This window comes from Chiloscyllium punctatum, chromosome 9 (genome assembly GCF_047496795.1).
Source record: "Chiloscyllium punctatum isolate Juve2018m chromosome 9, sChiPun1.3, whole genome shotgun sequence".
Lineage (NCBI taxonomy): Eukaryota > Metazoa > Chordata > Chondrichthyes > Orectolobiformes > Hemiscylliidae > Chiloscyllium > Chiloscyllium punctatum.
Genome location: NC_092747.1, coordinates 73,801,646 through 73,822,415, shown reverse-complemented (window position 1 = coordinate 73,822,415; position 20,770 = coordinate 73,801,646). Strand labels below are relative to the sequence as shown.

General features: G+C 39.9%; 1 protein-coding gene across 7 annotated transcripts in view; it reads right to left on the bottom strand.

The window, feature by feature from the left end:
• Nucleotides 1-20,770, bottom strand: part of cep295 (centrosomal protein 295) — a 201,025-nt gene that overhangs the window by 30,994 nt on the left and 149,261 nt on the right. For 6 of the 7 annotated variants that reach the window (XR_011961542.1, XM_072577814.1, XM_072577812.1 and 3 more), the window contains exons 26-28: nucleotides 8,445-8,630; nucleotides 8,246-8,354; nucleotides 513-612 (exon numbers count right to left, since the gene is read on the bottom strand). Coding sequence is in view for 6 of the 7 variants with exons in the window: in XM_072577814.1 (XP_072433915.1) it covers nucleotides 513-612; nucleotides 8,246-8,354; nucleotides 8,445-8,630 (395 nt within the window). In the remaining variant the exon portion in view is untranslated. The remainder of the gene's footprint in view (nucleotides 1-512; nucleotides 613-8,245; nucleotides 8,355-8,444; nucleotides 8,631-20,770) is intronic. The other variant, XM_072577813.1, reaches the window with a different exon arrangement.

The following is a 20,770-nucleotide window of genomic DNA, read 5'->3' as shown; positions in this document are numbered from 1 at the left end:
CAGCCACAACAGCTCAAAATTAATATAAATGAAATAAGGGCAGTAGGCCATTCAATGCTTAGACCCTGCTCTGTTCGATCGTGGACAATTCTCTAGCTTAAGCACTGACATTAGTCCTAATACTAATTTGGTATATTTAGCAATTGAACATTCCATAAAACTAAAATATGGGAGAAGAATTAGGCCATTCAGCTCAAGTCTGTTCCACCATATGATCACAGCTGATGGTTTTTTAATACTATTCCCAGTAACCCTTGTTCTCCTCACTAATCAGGAATCTCTGTCTTAAAGCTGAATGCAAACCATCTGTGCCGATACTGCATGCTACTGCCCTGTTGTTTTTGATGATTAGAAATTATTTGATTAGTGAAAACAATAACAATCTGTACATTAGCATGACAGCTACTCGAAAGGAGAAGAAAGCAACAGGTGGATTATCCTTCCTCAAATTTATCAGCTTTCCTCCAACGTTATTACCCACAAATGCAGAGATAAACAGATTAAGCATTTACCTTTTGGAATTCTTTTGCTTTTTCACGATTTCTTGTGCACTCTATTTGTCTGGTCATCTCTTTTTTCCTCGTTTTAACCTCATCAAGTTGGCTGTAGAGACTGCAAAGAACAAACATTATGGTTATACATGGTACTGTGCTGATGTCCCTACCTCTGAGCCAGAACATCTTAGTTCATGTCCCACCTGTCCCAGAAGTGTGTCTTAACATGGTAATTATTTTTGATATTTTGACAAGGAAATTAATGAAAGGATGAGCATAGAGTAGCCCCAGAGCCTTGACTTAAAATCAGTAGTTCAAACAAAGGTGTTGAATGGAATCTATAAATGGCAACAAAATCAGATGGGTCATGGATTATGAACATATGTGTACAATATAGTTTGGGGTAGTGTACAAATGTCTCCAGGTGATTCCGTTCAAGTTCAGAATTTCCAAGATTAAAAGGTTGGGGGGGGGGGGGTTTCCCATGGTGGTCTAATGATGAGGATTGTGTGTTCCCACTGCTATGGCCCAGGTTCAATTCTCAGTCACGTAATGACGATTTATTACTCTGATGCAGTTTGTCTGAATAAAGCTAAAATTGACAGAGGAACTCTTGGGGTGCAGTGGTAATGTACATACTGCTGAGCCAGGAGATCCAGGTTCAAGTTCTACCTGCTCCAGAGATATGTCATAACATCTCTGAACAAGTCACTTAAAATACCTCCAAGGTTGACAGGAAAATGCAATCACAATGAAGCATCAGGAAGTACTGAACTTCTGGAAATGTACATTTCAGGAAATGGTCATCTCAGAGCAAGAGTGTGTGTTCAGGACAGTAGATAGCCATCTAGAAGAATAGGAAGTGACGGATTCTTCAAAGTTTATACTACTCAAATCAGTACTGAGTAAAGGAAACCTCTGGGTGAAATGATATCTTTGGTAAGGGTAATGCCACCATTATAGATGTTCTAAAGTCAGATGAACAAACAAATGCTTCAGTAGCTATAATTGTGAACCCTCAATGTGTGTTACATCCTTGCTACACTAGTATACGAAGGTACTAAACAGAGAAGGTATCAAGGTTCTATATTTAGACTTCCAACAGCTCGAGTAAGTCTAAAAAGTAGGTAAATTTCAATCAGTAATTACTAACAGAGCTCAGACATCAATATTCTGGAATTGCTCACTCCCGTATCCTGCAGCTTTTGCAGTTCACAAAACTAAAAGACGAGTGGATAAGGTCTTCCTGGAAATATCTGCTATACAGAGAAAGCTATATACTAGGAGATGAGCTCCCTATACAACATTATCTGAAAAGACCTCCATCAGTCCAGAAATATGTGAATCCTCTCCTTAAAAAGGTCTATAAGGACACTGGCCACAGCATACTAATGACAGTGAATAAGGTCAGGGTGAGCACACATCCTGACTTCATACCATTGGAGTTTCAGAAGGAATTTGAGAGGACACCATTGTATTTTAATTAGGGATATTCTATAGGCCTCCAAATAGAGTGAAAAATATTGCCAACTTGCAGGAAAATCAGACATGCAACAATTACGCAGTGGTGCTGCTAGTGGACTTTAATTACTTAAGCATCAATTGGGAGAATGAAATATATTCAGGACAGCATCTTCATGTGCACATTCTTGATCCAAATAGAAAAGGCACATTGCCGGATCTAGTGTAGAGGACTAGGTTGGGCCAAGTGAATGAAGCGTCTGTAGGGAAACGTGTGGGTAACAACATTCCTTCTGCAAAACTAAGTAGTTAAGAATGTCTAAATTGGAAAAAGTTAAAAATCACAACACCAGATTATAGTCCAACAGGTTTAATTGAAAGCACACTAGCTTTCGGAGTGACGCTCCTTCATCCAATTAAACCTGTTGGACTATAAACTGGTGTTGTGTGATTTTTAAACTTTGTACACCTCAGTCCAACACCAGCATCTCCCAATCATAAATTGGAAAAGGCTAACTTCAAATGGGATGAAAGCAGATTTGACCAGGGAAACAAATTGACAGGGAAAAGGCAGACTAAGTATATTCCAAAGGGAAAGGCAAGTTATGAAAGAAGTCTGGCTTTGGTGGAGGGAGATAGTGGATTTGACGAAACCAAAAACTAAAGTGCATGATGCGCATCAGATGAATTCTTCAAGTGAAAAATCAAGCTAAATAAATTAAGTTTGGAGGAGAGGTGAAGAGGAAAATACGATAGGCAAACAGAGAAGAGGAGAACATACTAGTTTTAACATAAAATGAGGAATCCAAACATCTTTCAAAGCATATAAATAGTAAGTGGGTTAAAATTTATAGTGGCATCTAATAGGGGCAAATATATATCAAAAGGGGATAATACATGCTTAGAGCCAGAGGGCAAGGCTGGCACACTTAAATACTTATTCTTGTGTTTACAAAGGAACAGGATGCTGAAAAATATTAAAAAAGAAAAAGGAATTGATGAGGTGAAAATTAATAGGAAAGATGTACTGGAAAAGCCAGTCAAGTTGAAAACAGATAAGACATCTAGTCTGGATGGCTTGTATCATAAGTTGCAAGAGAGCGAGGTAATAACAAAATGACTGGTTAACGTATGCATGTCCCACCTCTCTATTTATAGATCTTGGTTTCTTAAGGTGGGTGATGTCATTTCCGAATCTTTCGTTCAAGGGAAGGTAGATGGGATCTAAGTCGTTGTGTATTGATGGAGTTCTGGTTAGAATGCCATGCCTTTAAGAATTCTCATGCATGTATTTGCTTCATCTGTTATAGGATGTGTGTGTTGTCCCAGTTAAAGTAGTGTCGTTCTTTATTTGCATGTATGGAAACTAGTGATAGTGGGTCATATCTTTTGGTAGCTAGTTGGTGTTCAAGTATCTTGATGGCAAGAAATAAACCCAAACAAGCAGACAACTAAAAAACTTATAGCCACATTACCTTACATCAAAGGCATATTAGAAATTACTTCCATACGATTCGGATGCTTTGGTATCATGGCAGCCCTCAAACCTACCAACACTCTTAAACAGCGACTAATGAACCTAAAAGAATCCATTAGATACTAGCAGCAAAACTAACGTCATTTACAAAATACCATGTAAGAACTGTTTAAAAAATAACACTATATTGGACAAACAAGCAGGAAACTTGCCACCAGGAAATTACATCACCCACCTTAACAAACTATTAACTATTAAGAGAGAGGCAGGAGATACCACCAGCGCTTCACTGGAGACACTCACTGATGATGTGATCGTGTGGTGACGAAATGTCTGAAAACAAACCTTCCAGCTCAATGAGCTAACTTACATACCTCACTCTCTATATTAAATAAAAATCACAACACCAGGTTCTAGTCCAACAAGTTTATTTGGAAGCAATAGCTTTCGGAGTGCTGTTCCTTCATCAGGTAGCTGTGGAGCAAGATCATAATTTACAGAATTTATAGCAAAACTTAGAAACGATACATTGAACAAACCAGATTGCTGTTAAGTCTATCATCTTTTGCAATGCGTTGAAGATTTCGTTTCATTCATATGTAAATTCCAGAACTTCTTTTCAGTCACATTCTTGAGATAACTTAAGGTTTTATCAAAAATGGTGACATCTCAGCTCAGACAATGCATTAAAGATGTGAGGTTAGAGTCTGTCTATATCCCAATTTGAATTAGACTGGTTCTATTTCCAAAGTAGGAATTCATAAAATATTACATGGATTAACTACCTGCAGATTACATGCTTTTTTAAAAAGCAGTAAAAAAAGTGAGGACTGCAGATACTGAAGGTCAGAGTCGAGAGTATGGTGGTAGAAAAGCACAGCCAGTCAGGCAGCATCTGAAGAGCAGAAGAATCGACATTTCGGGCATAAGTCCTTAACTCAAAATTGGGAGACAGACAGACTCTAACCTCACACCTTTAATACATTGTCTGAGCTGAGGTGTCGCTATTTTTTTTAAATAAAGCCTTAAATTATCTCAAGAATGTGACTTAAAAGTAGTTCTAGGATTTATATATTAATGAACCAAAACCTGCAACCCATTCTAAAAGATGAAAGACTTAATAGCAATCTAGGTTTGTTGAATTTATTGTTTTAATTGTATGACACTGTAACCTTTTGCTATAAATTCTGTGTCTTATGATCCTGCTCCACAGCTACCTGATGAAGGAGCAGCACTCCAAAAGCTAGTCAGAGTCATAGAGATGCACAGCACAGAAACAGACCTTTTGGTTCAACTCATCCATGCCGACCAGATATCCCAACACAATCTAGTCCCATCTGTCCCATATCCCTCCAAACCCTTCCAATTTATATACCCATCCAATGCTGTACTAGCCTTCACCATTTCTTCTGGCAGCCCATTCCATACACGCATCACCCTCTGAAAAGGTTGCCCCTTAGGTCTCTTTTATCTCTTTTCCCTCTCACCATAAACCAATGCCCTCTAATTCTGGACTCTTCCCCCACCACAGGGAAAAGATCTTGTCTATTTACCCTATCCATGCTCCTCATGATTCTACAAACTTCTATAAAAGGTCACCCCTCAGCCTCTGACACTCCATGGAAAATAATCACAGCCTATTCAACCTCCCCCAATAGCTCAAATCCTCCTACCCTAGCAACATAGTTTCTGAACCCTTTCAAGTTTCACAACATCCTTCCGATACAAAGGAGACCAGAACTGCACGCAATATTCCAAAAGTGGCCTAACCAATGTCCTATACAGCTACAACATGACCACCCAACTCCAGTACTCAATATCTGACCAATAAAAGGAAAACATACCAAACGCCTATGGAGAAAGTGAGGTCTGCAGATGCTGGAGACTAGAGTTGAAAGCGTGTTGCTGGAAAAGTAAAGTACAGCAGGTCAGGCAGCATCCGAGGGGCAGGAGAATTGACATTTCAGGCTGGAGAATACCTGATTAAGGGTTCCGGTCCAAAACGTCGATTCTCCTGCTCCTCGGATGACACCTGATCTGTGTTTTTCTAGCAATATGCCTTTTCACTATGCTATCGACGTATGACTCTACTTTCAAGGAGTCATGAACCTGCACTCCAAGGTCTCTTTGTTCAACAACACTCCCTAGGACCTTACCATTAAGTGTATAAGTCCTGCTAAGATTTGCTTTCCCAAAATGCAGCACCTCGCATTTATCTGGAATTAAACTCCATCTGCCACTTCTCAGCCGTTTGGCCCATCTGATCAAGATCCCGTTGTAAACTGAGAAAACTTCTTCACTGTCCACTACACCTCCAATTTTGGTGTCATCTGCAAACTTACTAACTGTACCTCTTATGCTCACATCCAAATCATTTATATAAATGACAAAAAGTTACGGACCCAGCACCGATCCTTGTCCACTCAGTCCAACACTGGCACCTCCACATCATAGCTTACCCTCTATGTCTGCCTTCTTCGTTAAAGTGGTTAATAAAACCTTCATCTTTGACCAAGCTTTTAGCCACCTGACTGAAGATCTCTCAAGACTTATCAAATTTTGTTCAATAATACACTTCAGAAATTCTTCAGATATTTTACTACATTCATGATGCTATGGGAATGCAATTTGTTATTGACTTCCCTATGAACATTGAAATTACATCTGGTCACACTTCAGATTTTGTCACTGGCTATTCCCATTGCATTGAAATTAGTGCAATAGAGAAAAGGTACTGACTCAAAATCAGTCTGGATGGAACTATGAAACAACAAGTCAAAGAAAACATTGGTGGGAATTTTCTACAGGCCTCATTTTCTAAGACAGTAATGTAAAGATTGTGGCAGTGTTAAACTGGCAGTTAGGCAAGTGTGCAACAAGAGTGATACAGTAAGAATGGAGTTACATATAGATCTTACAAACTACATTAGCAATAATACTGTGGTAGATGACTTTCTAAAGTGCGTATGAAGATTTTTAAAAAAAAAGTGCTTTGAACGACCAGCTAGGAAACATTCTAATATGGAGTTGGTTGTTTTGCAATGAGAGATTAGTTAGTCATCCCATTGTACAGTGTCCTTCGGGGAAAAGCAACCATTATCACAGTCAAATTTACAGAGGTATGAGGAGAGAGTTGACACTGACTGATTGGGTAACATCATTAAAAAGATATAATGGCGGACAGGCAATGGCTAATATTTACAGAATAAAATGTGCGCATTGCAAAAACTCAACAGGAAAAGTAGCCTAGCCACATCCAAAAAAAAAAAGGATAGTATTAGGTACCAAGATAAATTTTTAATAAGTTTGCTAAAAACATTCTACAGGGAGGAGCATCATCTATGGTGAACTGTAGTAGTTACGGAAAGTATCAAAATTAAGGGAAAAGCATATAACTCGGCAAAGATGAGGTACAGGTCAGATGATTGGTCAGAATATAAACAACAGCAGGGACTGACTAAAACATTAACCAAAACAAATAAATAAGTATGTGAAGCAGCTACACAGAAATGTAAAAACAGCTGAATATCTCCAGGCCTAGATGGACACTATCCACAGGTCTTAAAAGACGTTTTAATGATGCATTGATGTTAATTTCCCAAAATTTGCTCGATTCAGGAAAGGTTTCATCACATTGGAAAGTAGCAAACACAATCTCTCTATTCAAGTGGGGAGGAAACAGAAAACTATTGGCGACTGAGCTCAATGTCCATTATGGGGAAGATGTTAGAAATTATTAAAAAGATTATAACCGGTCACTTAGAAAAACATTGTATCATCAAAGGGAAATTATGTTTAACAAATTTATTTGGTTCTTTGAAGAAATAACATTTGCTGTGAATATAGGGCAGTCTCATACTTTGTTTTCCAGAGGACACTTGGTATGAAGCCATACCAGAAGTTATTGTAAAACAAATAGGCTCTTGAAGTATGTGGTAATATTTTAGCACAGATAGAAGGTGGCTTGCTGGCAGAAAACAGTATGTATAAATGGGTCTTTGTCTGATTGGTAGGATGTGTTGAGTGGAATTGTGCAGGGTCTTTGCTGGTGCCTAAACCTTGTACAGTTTACATCAATGAATTACATGAGGAGAGCAAAGGAATGGTAGCTTAATTCAAAACAGAAAGACAGGAAGGAAAGTATGTTGCAAGGACACAAGATAGTTGCAGACAAAACACAGATTGAGCCAGCAAACAAATATTACGCCATTGAAGGACAGCGACAAAGATTCACTAGACTGATCCTTGAATGGCAGGATCATCATAATAGAAAAAAAAGGTTGACTAAGCTTGTATTCACTGAAGTTTAGAAAAATGAGGGGCGAAATGTGAACAACAAGTCGTCTGGACATAATGCATGCAAGGATAACGTTTCCCTTGGCTGGGCGTTCTGAACAAATACAGACTATCTCAAGAAACAGGATAGGCTATTAAGGACTGTTAAGTGAACAGATTTCTTCACTCAGAGGGTGGCAAACCTATGGAATTCAGTACCAAATAAGGCTGTGGAAATGAAGTCACTGGGAAAATTTAAGGAATAGGAACTAAACACGTCAAAAAGGTGTACAAGGAGAATATGGAGTATGACGCTGAGATTGAGGAACAGCCATGACCATGCCACATGGTAGAGCAGGCTCGATGGCCAAATGGCCTACTCCTAATTCCTATGTTTTAGGTTTCTGGATCAGAGTAAACTTCAACATGTAATCTAAAAAAAAAATGGCACAGCAACTGTGTTGTTTAAAAATTATTTTTTAGAAAACTACAACATCAGGGAGTTTAACCAGAAATTCTGCAACTACTTCTACCATACCGGAATGTTCTTTCGCGCATCTCTACTTCAGCAGCTTTTCTATCTTCAGGAGTAGAGACTTTCACTTCCCCCACCATCTTCAAGTGAGCTGCTACTGATGATGATGATGCTGATTAGTAGAGGGAAATTAATGTGAGATTAGATCTATAGTAAATCAATTAACAGCAAAATCATGGAAAATGTGCAGAACAATTCTTACATATCACAGAGGATTGTTCCTGTTGCAAAGACATTTTTCTATTGAGCAGTTCAGAGTTAATTTCTCCAGATCTTCCCTTTCTTTTCATATCCTCCACTCGTTTTTTAGAATTTGCAAGAAATTTATGTTTTTTCTTCAGAACCACTTCATTCAAAATCTTAGGGGAGTCCAACTGAAATATCATCGCTTGAAAAAAAAACTTGTATTAAAATGAACACATCACTATATCCTGAAATATAAAACTAATTTTTGTGAGCAATTTAGTAGAGGGATTCACCTTTTTAAAAAGTGGTTTAAAAGCCTATTAAAATTCAGAATCATACGGTACAGAAGAAGCCCTTTGGCCAATTGAATTTGTACAGCTACTACACTAAATCTACTCTATTCCCACAACAGGTCCATAACCTTGATCATTATGACACTTCAAGTGCTCATCCAAGTACTTATTAAAAGGTAGAGAGGTTATGTGTATCGATTACTCTCCCAGGCAGCGAGAACCACCTTGAAAGCGTGCCTCCTTGCTATTACACTTGAAACACCAACCTTTCCACCTCCTGATGCTGCCTGGCTTGCTGTGTCCTTCCAACCCTCTGCTTGTCGACTTTGGATTCCAGCATCTATACTATTTTTTGTCTCGAATCATTGTTATTGGCCAACTATTGGACACAACTACTTTCCATCCACACCCTTCAATTTTATAGAGCTCTATCAGGTTTCCCTTCAACATTCTCTGCTCTAAAGAAAACTTACACAGCCTCATTTTATAGCTAAAACTCAACACAGGCAGCCCGTCATGGTGAATTTCCTCTGCAGCCCCTCCAGTGCAATGACATCCTTTCTACAGTGTAGTGGCCAGAACTGCACACAATATTCTAGCTTAAGCCTAACCAAAGTCCTGTACAGCTCCAGCAATAACCTACCTGCTCTTATAATCCATGCTTCAACTGATAAAAGTTAAAAATCACACAACACCAGGTTATAGTCCAACAGGTTTATTTGGAAGCACGAGCCTTCAGACCGCTGTTCCTTCATCAGATAGTTATGGTAGCGTGACTACCTGATGAAGGAGCAGCGCACTCAAAGCTCACGCTTCCAAATAAACCTGCCGGATTATAACACAGTGTTATGTGATTTTTAACTTTGTCCACCTAAGTCCAACGCTGGCATCTCCACATTAACTGATAAAGGCAAGTGTCCTATGTGCCTTCTGCTACGACACGGCGGTGAATCCTTCTGTTAATTAAACAAAACACCTAGAAAAGCTCACCTCGCCTTGTAATCTGTTGAAATGAGTGACAAAGGACTCCCGAAATCCTACTATTAAAAAAAAATCAATTTATTCTAAAACTCTAAAAATGAACATTAAACAATTATTCACAACTCTCAGCCCGCTTTTCTCTTAACTGCTTATTACCCAACACAATAACAATATACTGTTCTATAAAACACTTATTAAAATGACATCAACGTAATTTCAAAACCACATAGCGGCTGTCATCTTCGGTGTCTGTCTTCTTCCGGCTGAAGATCTCTTTTGGTCACTGTCTTTCTTCTTACTGTGAATATGTTCCATATGAAAAGGTACCTTTGATAGATAGTGTTTCCTAATTTCTTGGATCTGTATTGATAGCAGTTGCTCTATCCGATTTTCAAAATGCCTGCGTTTTTTTTTAATATCCCCAATATTGGTTCCATCTTATTGGTTCCATGTTGGCAAAACAATAAATTCAAACTCGACTGGGTTTTCGTATCCTTGGGCATAGTTTAAACTAATTGCTGGTTTGACAACAATTTGAATGTAACCAACTCATTTCACAGCCAAATGTTACAGGTTTTCAATTATCTAGTTCAGGCTGAGACTATCTAGTCATACGACAGATGCGTGCAAGCTCTCAGTTCAAAACAGCATTCACTCTCTCTAAGATACAGTACACACCTTCAACTTCATAAAGTGGAATTTTCTGTGAAAATGTTCACACATTTAAACAGATGTTCATTTGTTTGATTATTAATTTCAAAGATTTTATACATTTGCATGAGAAGATTGTTTTGGCTCAAGTCAAAAATTATGCAGTTGTAGGGTTGTACATTTAGGAAAAGAGTGCTCACTGTCACAATATTAATCTGAGAGATAATACTGTAGATGAGGAATACAGCTGTACAAGGTTAGCTAGGAAAGCACTGCAATTGTTGAATCAAAGCAGAAGACTCAGTAAGGGTTTTCACATTAGACAGAGAGTCATATAACATGGAAACAAATCCTTCGGTCCAACTCATCCATGCTAACCAAGTTTCCCAAAGCAAACCAGATCCACCTGCCCGCATTTGGCCCATATCCCTCTAAATGTTTCCTGCTCATGTAACTGTCTGTTCTAAACGTTGTAACTATAACTGCATTTTCCATTTCCTCTGGCAGTTTATTCTACATTCGAATCACCCTGTTTGTGAAAAAGTTACCTCTCGGGTCCCTTTTAAATCTTTTTCCTCTCATCTTAAAAATTATGCACCCTAGTTTTGAACTTCCCAACCTAGAGAAAAGTCCTCTTGAGGTGAGAGGTTGGAGAAGGAATTATTTTTTTAAAATACAATTTATGTGAGCGCAGATATTTAGCTTGGAGTGAAGTAAGATAGTGATTTTTCAATAGTTCTTCTAGATAGAAACATGACAAAAGAGGATAATGGAATCAGTACATTCTGCACAGTTTGTGCTGCTGGGTTTTCTATTTAACGTTTAGAGAATGACAAAGGTTGAATCATCATCGTTATTAGTCATTGGTGTACGTGTGAGACTTAACCATGTCTACAGATGATACAATCAAGGAGTATCAAGTAAATGAGGAAGACAAAAAAGGCGAAGAATTCATCCTTGGATACCCTTAAGATTAGAGCACATCATGGGAAATTCCCTAAGTACGACCAGGTAGGCACACGTGAAGCTGAGCAAACAGAAATAAAGGGGAGGCTTTAAAAGATGGTTTAAAAGACTGCAGAGGATTTTAGTTATGGTTATTTTAGTACTAAAGAAGGGATGAAATTTTGATGGCAGAGATTCAAACAGAAATCTGCAGATGTAGTCAAGGCTTTTGGGGAAGATGGGATGACAACTCTATCTTAGACTGGGAAAGAAATCAAAATGTAATTTGGAAATTGTACATAAATTGTAAGGGACATGGGTGTCGAGAATGGAATTACTGTGAAACAAGATATGTTCAAGAATAGTTTACTAATTCCAAAATTATCTAGTATTTAGGACACTTTAGAGACTGAGCTGAAGGCTTGCCTCATGGACAAGATCAAGATTAGCTTGGAGATGATATTTGTGATGTGAAAGCCAAAGGAAAGAAGAGGTAACTGAAAAGAAAAATGGGTTTCCGGACAAGGACAGCAAGGAAACAAGGCAGAACAAAGACTTCTACAATAGTGACACAGCAATACATTAAATCCTCACACTGCTTTTGAAAGGTTAATGATGCAAGGAAAAGGGAAAATACAGACAGTGAAAATGCCAAGCATTTTGACATGTCAGGAGATCCATTGTCCCCAGAATGCACCAGATAATCCTCTTCAATGCAGGTGACTGGTTGCAGGCTCTAAACTAGGTGGGGAAGTGATGCCTTTCCCCCTCAGTCGCCCTCTGCTGGATGCTCTTGCTGCTGATCACAGGGGCTATTGCTAGACAATCTACTCTTTGCTTTCCTTGATAGTAAAGCAATTCACTATCTTGGTAATTAAATTGAATATTTATATATATTTTGTGGATGTCTCATGGAGTAGCAAATGTTTGCTGACAGCGTCAGTAACATACATCTTTTTAAGACTTTAGAGATTTCCAAAGTCCCAATAACATGGGCATCCACAATGACCAGGAATACGGAGTTCATGAAAGGACCAGTTTAGTTGACAAGCAACTGAGTCCAGGCTTTACCTGGCTATTCCCACAAATGTGGGGGCACTGCTGGTGGCAATTTTTGCCCTTGTTGGCAGTCTGGGAGTTGCCCCACTAATACAGTTGTGCCAGTACTCAGCTCTGGCCATCAGACATAGCTTCTTGCTAGCATCTTCATCTTGGAATTGGCCAGTATCGTGCAGTGACCTTTACCTGGGACAATCATTCTTGCTCCCCACAGTAATATGTCTTCAACTATAGTGATCTGACCTCGCTGTGTTCAATCCTGGTTGCAATGGCCCTTCTGTCTCCCCATTACCACAGCTGTTTCAGTTTTGCTAGGACAGGTTTATTTTGTGTCCACAGTTGGATATTGTTGGCAGTAACTGGAAGGGTGTCCAGAATGTTTAAAACCAAAAAGGTCTCTTCCAGAGGAGGCATCACCCCTCGAGTATCTGCATTAGCCACTCTGCTTCCTGGATGGTGTTCCATCTTGCTTTTGTACACACTGAGAAGAAGGGCTCACACTGAATTCAATTAGAAGCTTTAAGCTGCACTACCTTGAAGACAAGTAGTCTTAGCAGGGGTTTGTGATCTGTTACTATGAAAGATTCCCGTCTGCAAAAGGTACTGGTGGAACTTCCTCCCACCAAACCTTCCTTCTCTATCTGGTCATACTATAGTTTGGCATCAGCCAAAGTCCAGGAAGCTTATGCTCTCGGTTCGGCCACTGGTGAGTCAACACTATCTCATTACCACACAGGGAGGCATTGTATGTCAGCACCACTCTCGTCTCGGATTGTAGTGACCTAACTCCTTACGTAGCAGCTTAATCATTTCCCTGAAGACTGCTTCTTGGCTTTGCGGCCGTTTTCAAGGCTGATCGTTTTTCAACACGTGTAAAGGAGCCAAGATGGAGGTCAGGTCACTTATGAATTTTCCGTAATAATTCACTAACCCAAGAAAAGACCTAAGCTCCGGTACAGACATGTGAGCCAGGCTTCTTTGATTGCCCTCACTTTCTCTTCCATCGGGTGTAATCCGGTTTTGTCGACTCTGTAACCCAAGTAGGTCACTTGGGCCGCCTGGAACACAGTTTTCCCAATCTAAAGCATACACCCACCTACGAACAATGTTGAAGCACTATGTCCAGTTCTCTTTAGTGGTCATCCTGTTATTATTATACCATCCAGATAAATAGCAACCTGGGGTAGCCCTTGTAAAATGCACTCTGTGGTGTCCTAAAAGAGGATGCAGGCTGATGATAACTCAAATGGCAGTCTTGTATAATGTTATAAACCCTTACGGGTATTAATTGTAGCACTGTCTGTGTGGAGTTTGCACAATCTTCCAATATCTGTAAGAATTTTCTCCGGGTGCTCTAGTTACTTCCCACATTCCTCAACAGATGTGCAGGTTAGGTGGACTGACTATGTTAAGATTAAATTAATTACTTACTGTGTGGAAACAGGACCTTCAGCCCAACAAGTCCACACTGACCTGCCGAAGCATGACCCACCAAAACATAACCCACCCAGACCCATTCCCCTACATTTACCCCTTCACCTAACACTACAGGCAATTTAGCATGGCTAATTCACCTAACCTGCACATTTTTGGATTGTGGGAGGAAACCCATGCAGACACGGGGAGAATGTGCAAACTGCACACAGAGTCACCTGAGGCGGGAATTGAACCTGGGTCTCTGGCGCTGTGAGGCAGCAGTGCTAACCACCGTGCCCATTGTCCAGTGATGTATAGATTATGTGAATTAGCTATGACATATGCACGGGTAGGAGAATGAGTTAGGGCAGGATGCTCTTCCAAAAGTCAATGTAGACCCATTTGGCCGAATGCCTTGTTTCCATACTGTAGAGATTCTTCTATACAATTGTAGGTAGGTGTGGCCCATGTTCAGCATTGTAAAGGACAGCCACACCACCAACATTGCATACAAGTCCTCTATGCGAGGGTTTGGGGATTTTATCCAGCAGTGAGAAGTGGTTTACCATTTGTCTAAAATCCCCATAAAAGCAAATTAAGCCATCAGGCTTCATAATCAACACAACCAGGGTTGCCCATACAGCCTCCTGGTTTCCACCTCTACTTTTGCCTGCTTCACTGAGGCAGCCATTTTCCAATCAAAAAATGTTGAACCAATCCAAGTGAATCTTTTTCAACCAATTCCACCCCAATAGACTTGGACCTGAGCCTTTTTCTACCATCAGTAGGAACTGCACCAACTACATCTCAAAGAAGAATGGAACCAAAGTCGTACTCTTAATTTGCAATGGTTCCCCAGTGTATGTTTTCAGTCTGGCTGAGGTCTTGTCCAGTTAAAGGTTGTAGTCCCGAGCGAATGTTAAAGACATATTCTGCAACCACAGATACAGGTGCACTGGCATCAAACCTCCATGTGAGCTAGATAACCACTTAACCAAACCTTAATTTTAATAGGCTCTGATTTGGGTGTCACTAAGCAATTTAATTGTTCCAACGCACATGTAGGGGGACTTTCCAAGGTGTGCGCTCTCCTAGGTACCAGCCTATGAGTCCTGGTAGGACTCCTTTGTAGTCTCAAGTCTGTGTACCGACAGCAACTACAACAATTTACCAGTCCAGATCCCAAATAACTGTTTAGCCATTTGGCCGAGGTTCGGCTTTGACATGGGTTGGCCTAGGGTACCTCTGCTCAGGCATGCCCTGCGTGAGGCTCTGCAATTGCCTACACTTAGGTGGTGTTTACCAAGTTCAGTTGTCCACTTCCATTGGGGTTCCCATGCTCCACTTGCTGCATTTTCTAATGACGAGGCCAGCTTCACTGCCTGTTTGAAGTCCAGTTGGACTTTAGTTGGTAGATACTTTTGCATGATTCCATCATTTAATAACACGTACCAAATCATCTGTCAGCATTTCATTCAGAGTTAACCGAAAATCACACACCTCTGCCGGTTGTCATAAGTGTCAAAATCCCGATATGGATTCCTTGCGTTAGATTAGATTAGATTACTTACAGTGCGGAAACAGGCCCTTCGGCCCAACTAGTCCACACTGACCCGCCGAAGCGCACCCACCCAGACCCTTTCCCCTACATTTACCCCTGCACCTAACACTATGGGCAATCTAGCATGGCCAATTCACCTAACCTGCACATTTTTTGGACTATGGGAGGAAACCAGAGCACCCGGAGGAAACCCACGCAGACACTGGGAGAATGTGCAAACTCCACACAGAGTCGCCTGAGGCGGGAATTGAACCCACAAATAGTTCTCTATTAGCCGAATAAAACCGATAGCGTCTTAGGATTAGAGAAGGTTCAGGTCATAATACTGCTTAACTCAGTCAGTTTTTGGAGGATTTTAGTGTCTGGTGCCTCTGGCAAAGTTGAACCTCTGATCATTAAAAATGCTGCGGGTCCACGTGCAGTCAGAAGGATGACTTGTTGCTTTTCATCTGCCCCAAATGACATTTACCCAGAAAAAATTATGTATTCTTTCCACATACTGGGCCCAGTCTTCGACAGCAGGACCAAATGAGTCAAACTTCCCAAATAGAGGCATGGTACCAGAAATGCTTACCCCAACTCCAAGATGACTGTTGCAAGCGAATATTCTTCAGTCACATCCTGTTTTCTTCCATTCCCACTGAAATAACTGCACAGTGGCTGGGTCCCGTCACTAAGTCTTCCTCTAATTACTCGAGCACAGTACATTGGTTGTCGCCAGCCAGCTCGGAGTCCGTCCTCAACTGAGGAGATTCAAATCTCCTGGTTATATTGGTCAGCCAAGATTTTACAGATTGGCCCAGGTTAACAACCAACAATCGAGAATCTCAGTCAACAAGGTCCATCTGGTCCCAAACACTACACAGTCCCATTAAATTTCTCTAGCACTTTCTTTTTGAAAAAACTAATTTGCTTCCATTTCTTCTTCACAAAAGATCCTTGCTTCTCTATCACTTCTGGGAAGATTTTTGTGACTTCTGTTTCAGACTAAGTGGATTACATGTGTCTTCATAATTTTTTTTCTTTTAACATACTTTTAGAAGTTCTTTACAGTTCACTTTTATGTTCTTCATAAATTGACTTTCATACTCTAAGTATCTCCTCTTAATTTCTTGGTCTTCATTCAATGAATTCCAATCCTTTCCTATCCTCAGACTTTATTTTATCTTTACTTTTATTATTTGTTCATTTATACAAAAGGAATATAAAACTGCTGTAATGCATACATTTGCTCATTAAATTTTAACCATTACCTATCTATTATCATGCCTTTTGATAAGATACCCAGTCTAACTTTTGTTTAGATTTAGAATCAGAGTTTCAGATTAGACTACTTCATATTCTATTCCAATTAAAAATTCTATCATGTAATAGTCAGTTTTTCCTAAAAGACCTTTCATAACAAGATTGCTAATTACCCTTATCATTGCACAAAATAAGTCTTAAGATACCTTTTCCCAAGTTGGTTCCTCAAAGTATTGGACTTAAAAAAAACTCCATCCTGTATACTCCTCGGGAACTCATTTGCCACATTAGTATTATGACTAATGTGGCTTACCCTAGTAACATCTAGATTCGTATCAAAAATTAAATTACTGTAGTACCCTAGTTGCTTGCATCTCTAATTTCCTGTTCAATGCTATCCTCTATTTAATTACTACCTTGTGGAGGCCTCTAGACTACACCCACTAACGTTTTCCACCCCTTATTTCTTCTTAGCTACACCCATGCCTATTCCATATCTAATTTTATAATATTCACTAATAACATCAGCTCACATCCATTTATGTTTTGCCTGTACTTCACAGAATTTGACTACTCTTGGACGTTCAATTTCCAGACGAAGTATTCACGATCATGAGAGCTCAAGACAAAGTAAATATGGAGAAAATGTTCCTATTCATGAAAGGATTGATAATGAGAGGGCGCTGACTTTTTTGTAATTAGTAAATGAAGCAAAATCAGAGGAATAACTGTTCCAAGCACTAAGTGGTTCATATCTGGCAAGTATTACCCTCAATTGCAGTAGAGGCAGGTTTAATTGAGGCAAAGCAAATTATTTGAGAAGGATGAATGCACAGAGAGACAAGGAGAAAGATGGAGACGAAGATACTCATTTGGAGAGCCAGCATAGAATCCCTCCAGTGTGTAAGCAGGCCATTTGGCCCATCATGTTCACACCCATCCTCCAGAGAGCATCCCTCACTCCTATCCGTGTAATTTTGCATTTACCCTGGCTAACCCAGCTAGCATGTGCATTCCTGGACATTATGGGCAATTTAGCATGGCCAATCCAGCTAACCTGCACATCTTTGGACTGTGGGAGGAAACTCATGCAGACATGGGGAGAATGTGCAAACTCTACAGTTACCCAAAGTGAAATTGAACCCTGGTCCCTGATGCTGTGAGGCAGCAGCATTAACCATTGAGTCACCACACACAGAGGATTTGAACTGAGTGGCCACCTATCTTGTACGGTGACATGTCAAATTGCCAATGTTCCTTTTTAGATTTCAACAGAGTTCATAATTATACAAAGTGTTATTAGTCAACTCAATTTAAATACAGCTTGGAGCTTCCCCTGGAACGGTCAAGAAACTATGGGGCACCAACCCCTGACATAAAAGTTCCTGAGGAGACATACTTTGCCACTTCCTTCTCAGGGCTTCGATGTTAAAAGGTACATTCACCAACATCACATTGCAACACAGTCTCATGGTAGGGAGGATTTTGGAACGGTAAAGGTGCAAGTGACTAAGTGAAGCGGGTCAACAGAGGCATTGAGACCTTGATAGTTACAAGCTTGGGTTATACAGCAACTGAGATAACATACATTTGGATGAGGTCAAACTGATTTGTTCGAAAATTGAAGAATCACACTATGCTATTGAACAAAGATTGCAGCTGCAGACACTGATGCAAAACACACTTCAGTCTAAAAATTATAAACTTGAACTCTGCCCACCTGAAAAAGAAACTTTTTTTAACCATTAATCTTCTGCGAGGCTTGTGTTAGGAGTGTGATAGAATGCTCTCTCTTCTTGAGCAACAACACTGAAGTAGATTTGACACCATCCAGGAAATGCAGCCCACTTAATTGGTAACCTTCAGCACCATTGCACAATACTAGCAACACTGTAGGTTGTACCTTAGCTCCTTTGGCAGTACATTCCAAAACCACCATGCAGCAAATGAATGGGAGCACTATCACTTGCAAGTTCCCCTCCAAGCCACATACCTACCTACTTAGTACTATATCGTTAGTCAAGTATAGATTTTCACTTTTCTGAGAAGCTTATGTTGGCAGTGTCAGTATGTAGTTGAGTCTTTGTGCTTGCAAGCACAATCTACTATCATTTTAGATGGTCTTAGTTTTACAATGAAGTGCTGAAATGATTGGCAACAGGTTGTCTTCTCTGGGATAGTCAGCTAAGACTGATGAACTGACTTCTTTATTGTTCACAAATCTTAATTCCTCATCATTTTCATTAAACCAGTCCCGGTTCTTCTTGGATGTCAGATCTCATGACCACATTGCTGATTCCTTCAATGAGAATGGGTGTTCCAGTCTGATCCGCAAAATTGCTTGCAGAAGTGCCCATTTGCAGGTTGCTGACTCAATACTTGAATGTATTGAGTCTCTATATCTGTTCTTGGGCTTGAAATGGAGGTTCAGCTTTGAGTGATCGAGCCAGTTGCTATGGCTTTCCTAACTATGAAGCTAACATCAAAAGAGATGTTGTTCATCATGGAATCTCTGATTAAAAGAAGTTGTAGTCAGTGTTGTATTTTGGTTTGCTACCTTGCAGACCTTACACATGACCGCTCTCTTGATGCAAAAGCAGCAATTGCTGGAGAAAACTCAGGTCTGAAGGGTCACTGGACTTAATGTTAACTCTGCTTTCTCTCCACAAATGCTGCCAGACCTACATTGTTTCTCCAGCAACTTGTTTTTTGTTGTTTCCAATTTCCAGCACCTGCAATTCTTTGTTCTATTTCACTGCCACATTGATGTCTAGTCTGGCAAGTTCAGGGCCACCAAAGGAGAGTGTTATTTGGGATGACTGTTACTAATTTCAAACAACGGTTTCAAATTCCAGCAGGCAGGTTTTGGAATTTTTCTTTTTCCTCACCTTTTCAAGCTCGAGATTGTTCTTTTTGCCTCTATTGTAGTTTGACAGCATTATGAGTTGCCCATTGACTGCAGTAAATTGGTCATAGCCACAGGAACTAAGACAATGTCTGTGAAGTCTCTAAGCTGTGGATACAGTTTCAGAATTTCCCTCTCAGGTGGGTTGCCAAGCAAAGCTCAAAGAATCTCCTATTCTTGTTTCTTTTTATCCACAGTCTGGTAAACAAACAACTGTAATAGAGTGACAGGAGTCAGAGTCATACAGCATGGAAACAGACCCTTTTTTCCAACTAGTCCACACCGACCATGTTCCAAAATTAAACTAGTTCCACTTGTGTGCGTTTGGTCCATATCACTCTAAACCTTTCCTATTCATGTACTTATCAAAATGTCTTTTAAATGTTGTAACCGTACCTGCATCCACCACTTTCTCTGGCAGTTCATTTCACACACAAATCATTGCATTAAAAAAAAAGTTAGCCCTCACATCCTTTTAAAACTTTCTCCTCTTACCTTAAAATGTGCCTCCAGTTTTAAAACCACCCCATCCAAGTGAAAAGATCCTTGCTATTCACCTTATCTATGCCCAAGATTTTATAAACCTCTATAAGATCAGTCCTCAACATCCGATGCTCCAGTGAACAAAGTCCCAGCCTACCTACCTCAACTCTCCATTCATGGCAACATCTTCGTAAATATGTTCTGAACCTTCTATGATTTAATCATGTCCTTCCTATAACAGAGTGACAAGTACTGCACACAGTACTCCAGAACAGGTTTCACCAACGTCCTTTAAAGTTTAAACATGACATCTCAACTCCTTTCCTCAAATAGTCTAAGCAACGAAGGCAAGTATGCTTAATGCCTTCTTAACAACTCTGTCTAATATGTGGAATATGGTGTGCTTTTGCTCCAGAACATGATCAATTTAATCAGTTCGGCCTTATGGATTTCTTCCCACCTGACGTTTATTGTATCAAGGAGGATATCACAGAGATGCTGTCAAGGTTCATTTGTTCTCTTCTCAGCCAGCAACACAGATAGCCATGATAGACTACAGGTCTAAAGTAATAGTCAGAAGGATTTATGAAGAGTTGAGAAGGAACATTTTCCCTTAGCGGGTTATGTATTCTAGAACTCTGTCTGAAGAAGAGTTGCAGAAGAGAAAATCTCAAAGCATTTACAAATTACCAAGGTGGGTACTTTAAGTTCTCATAACCTAAAGGTCTATGGAAGTGAGAATGGCCTGAACAGCTTTTTTCCCCTGATGGCCACAGAGATGATGGTATGAAACGGTCACATTC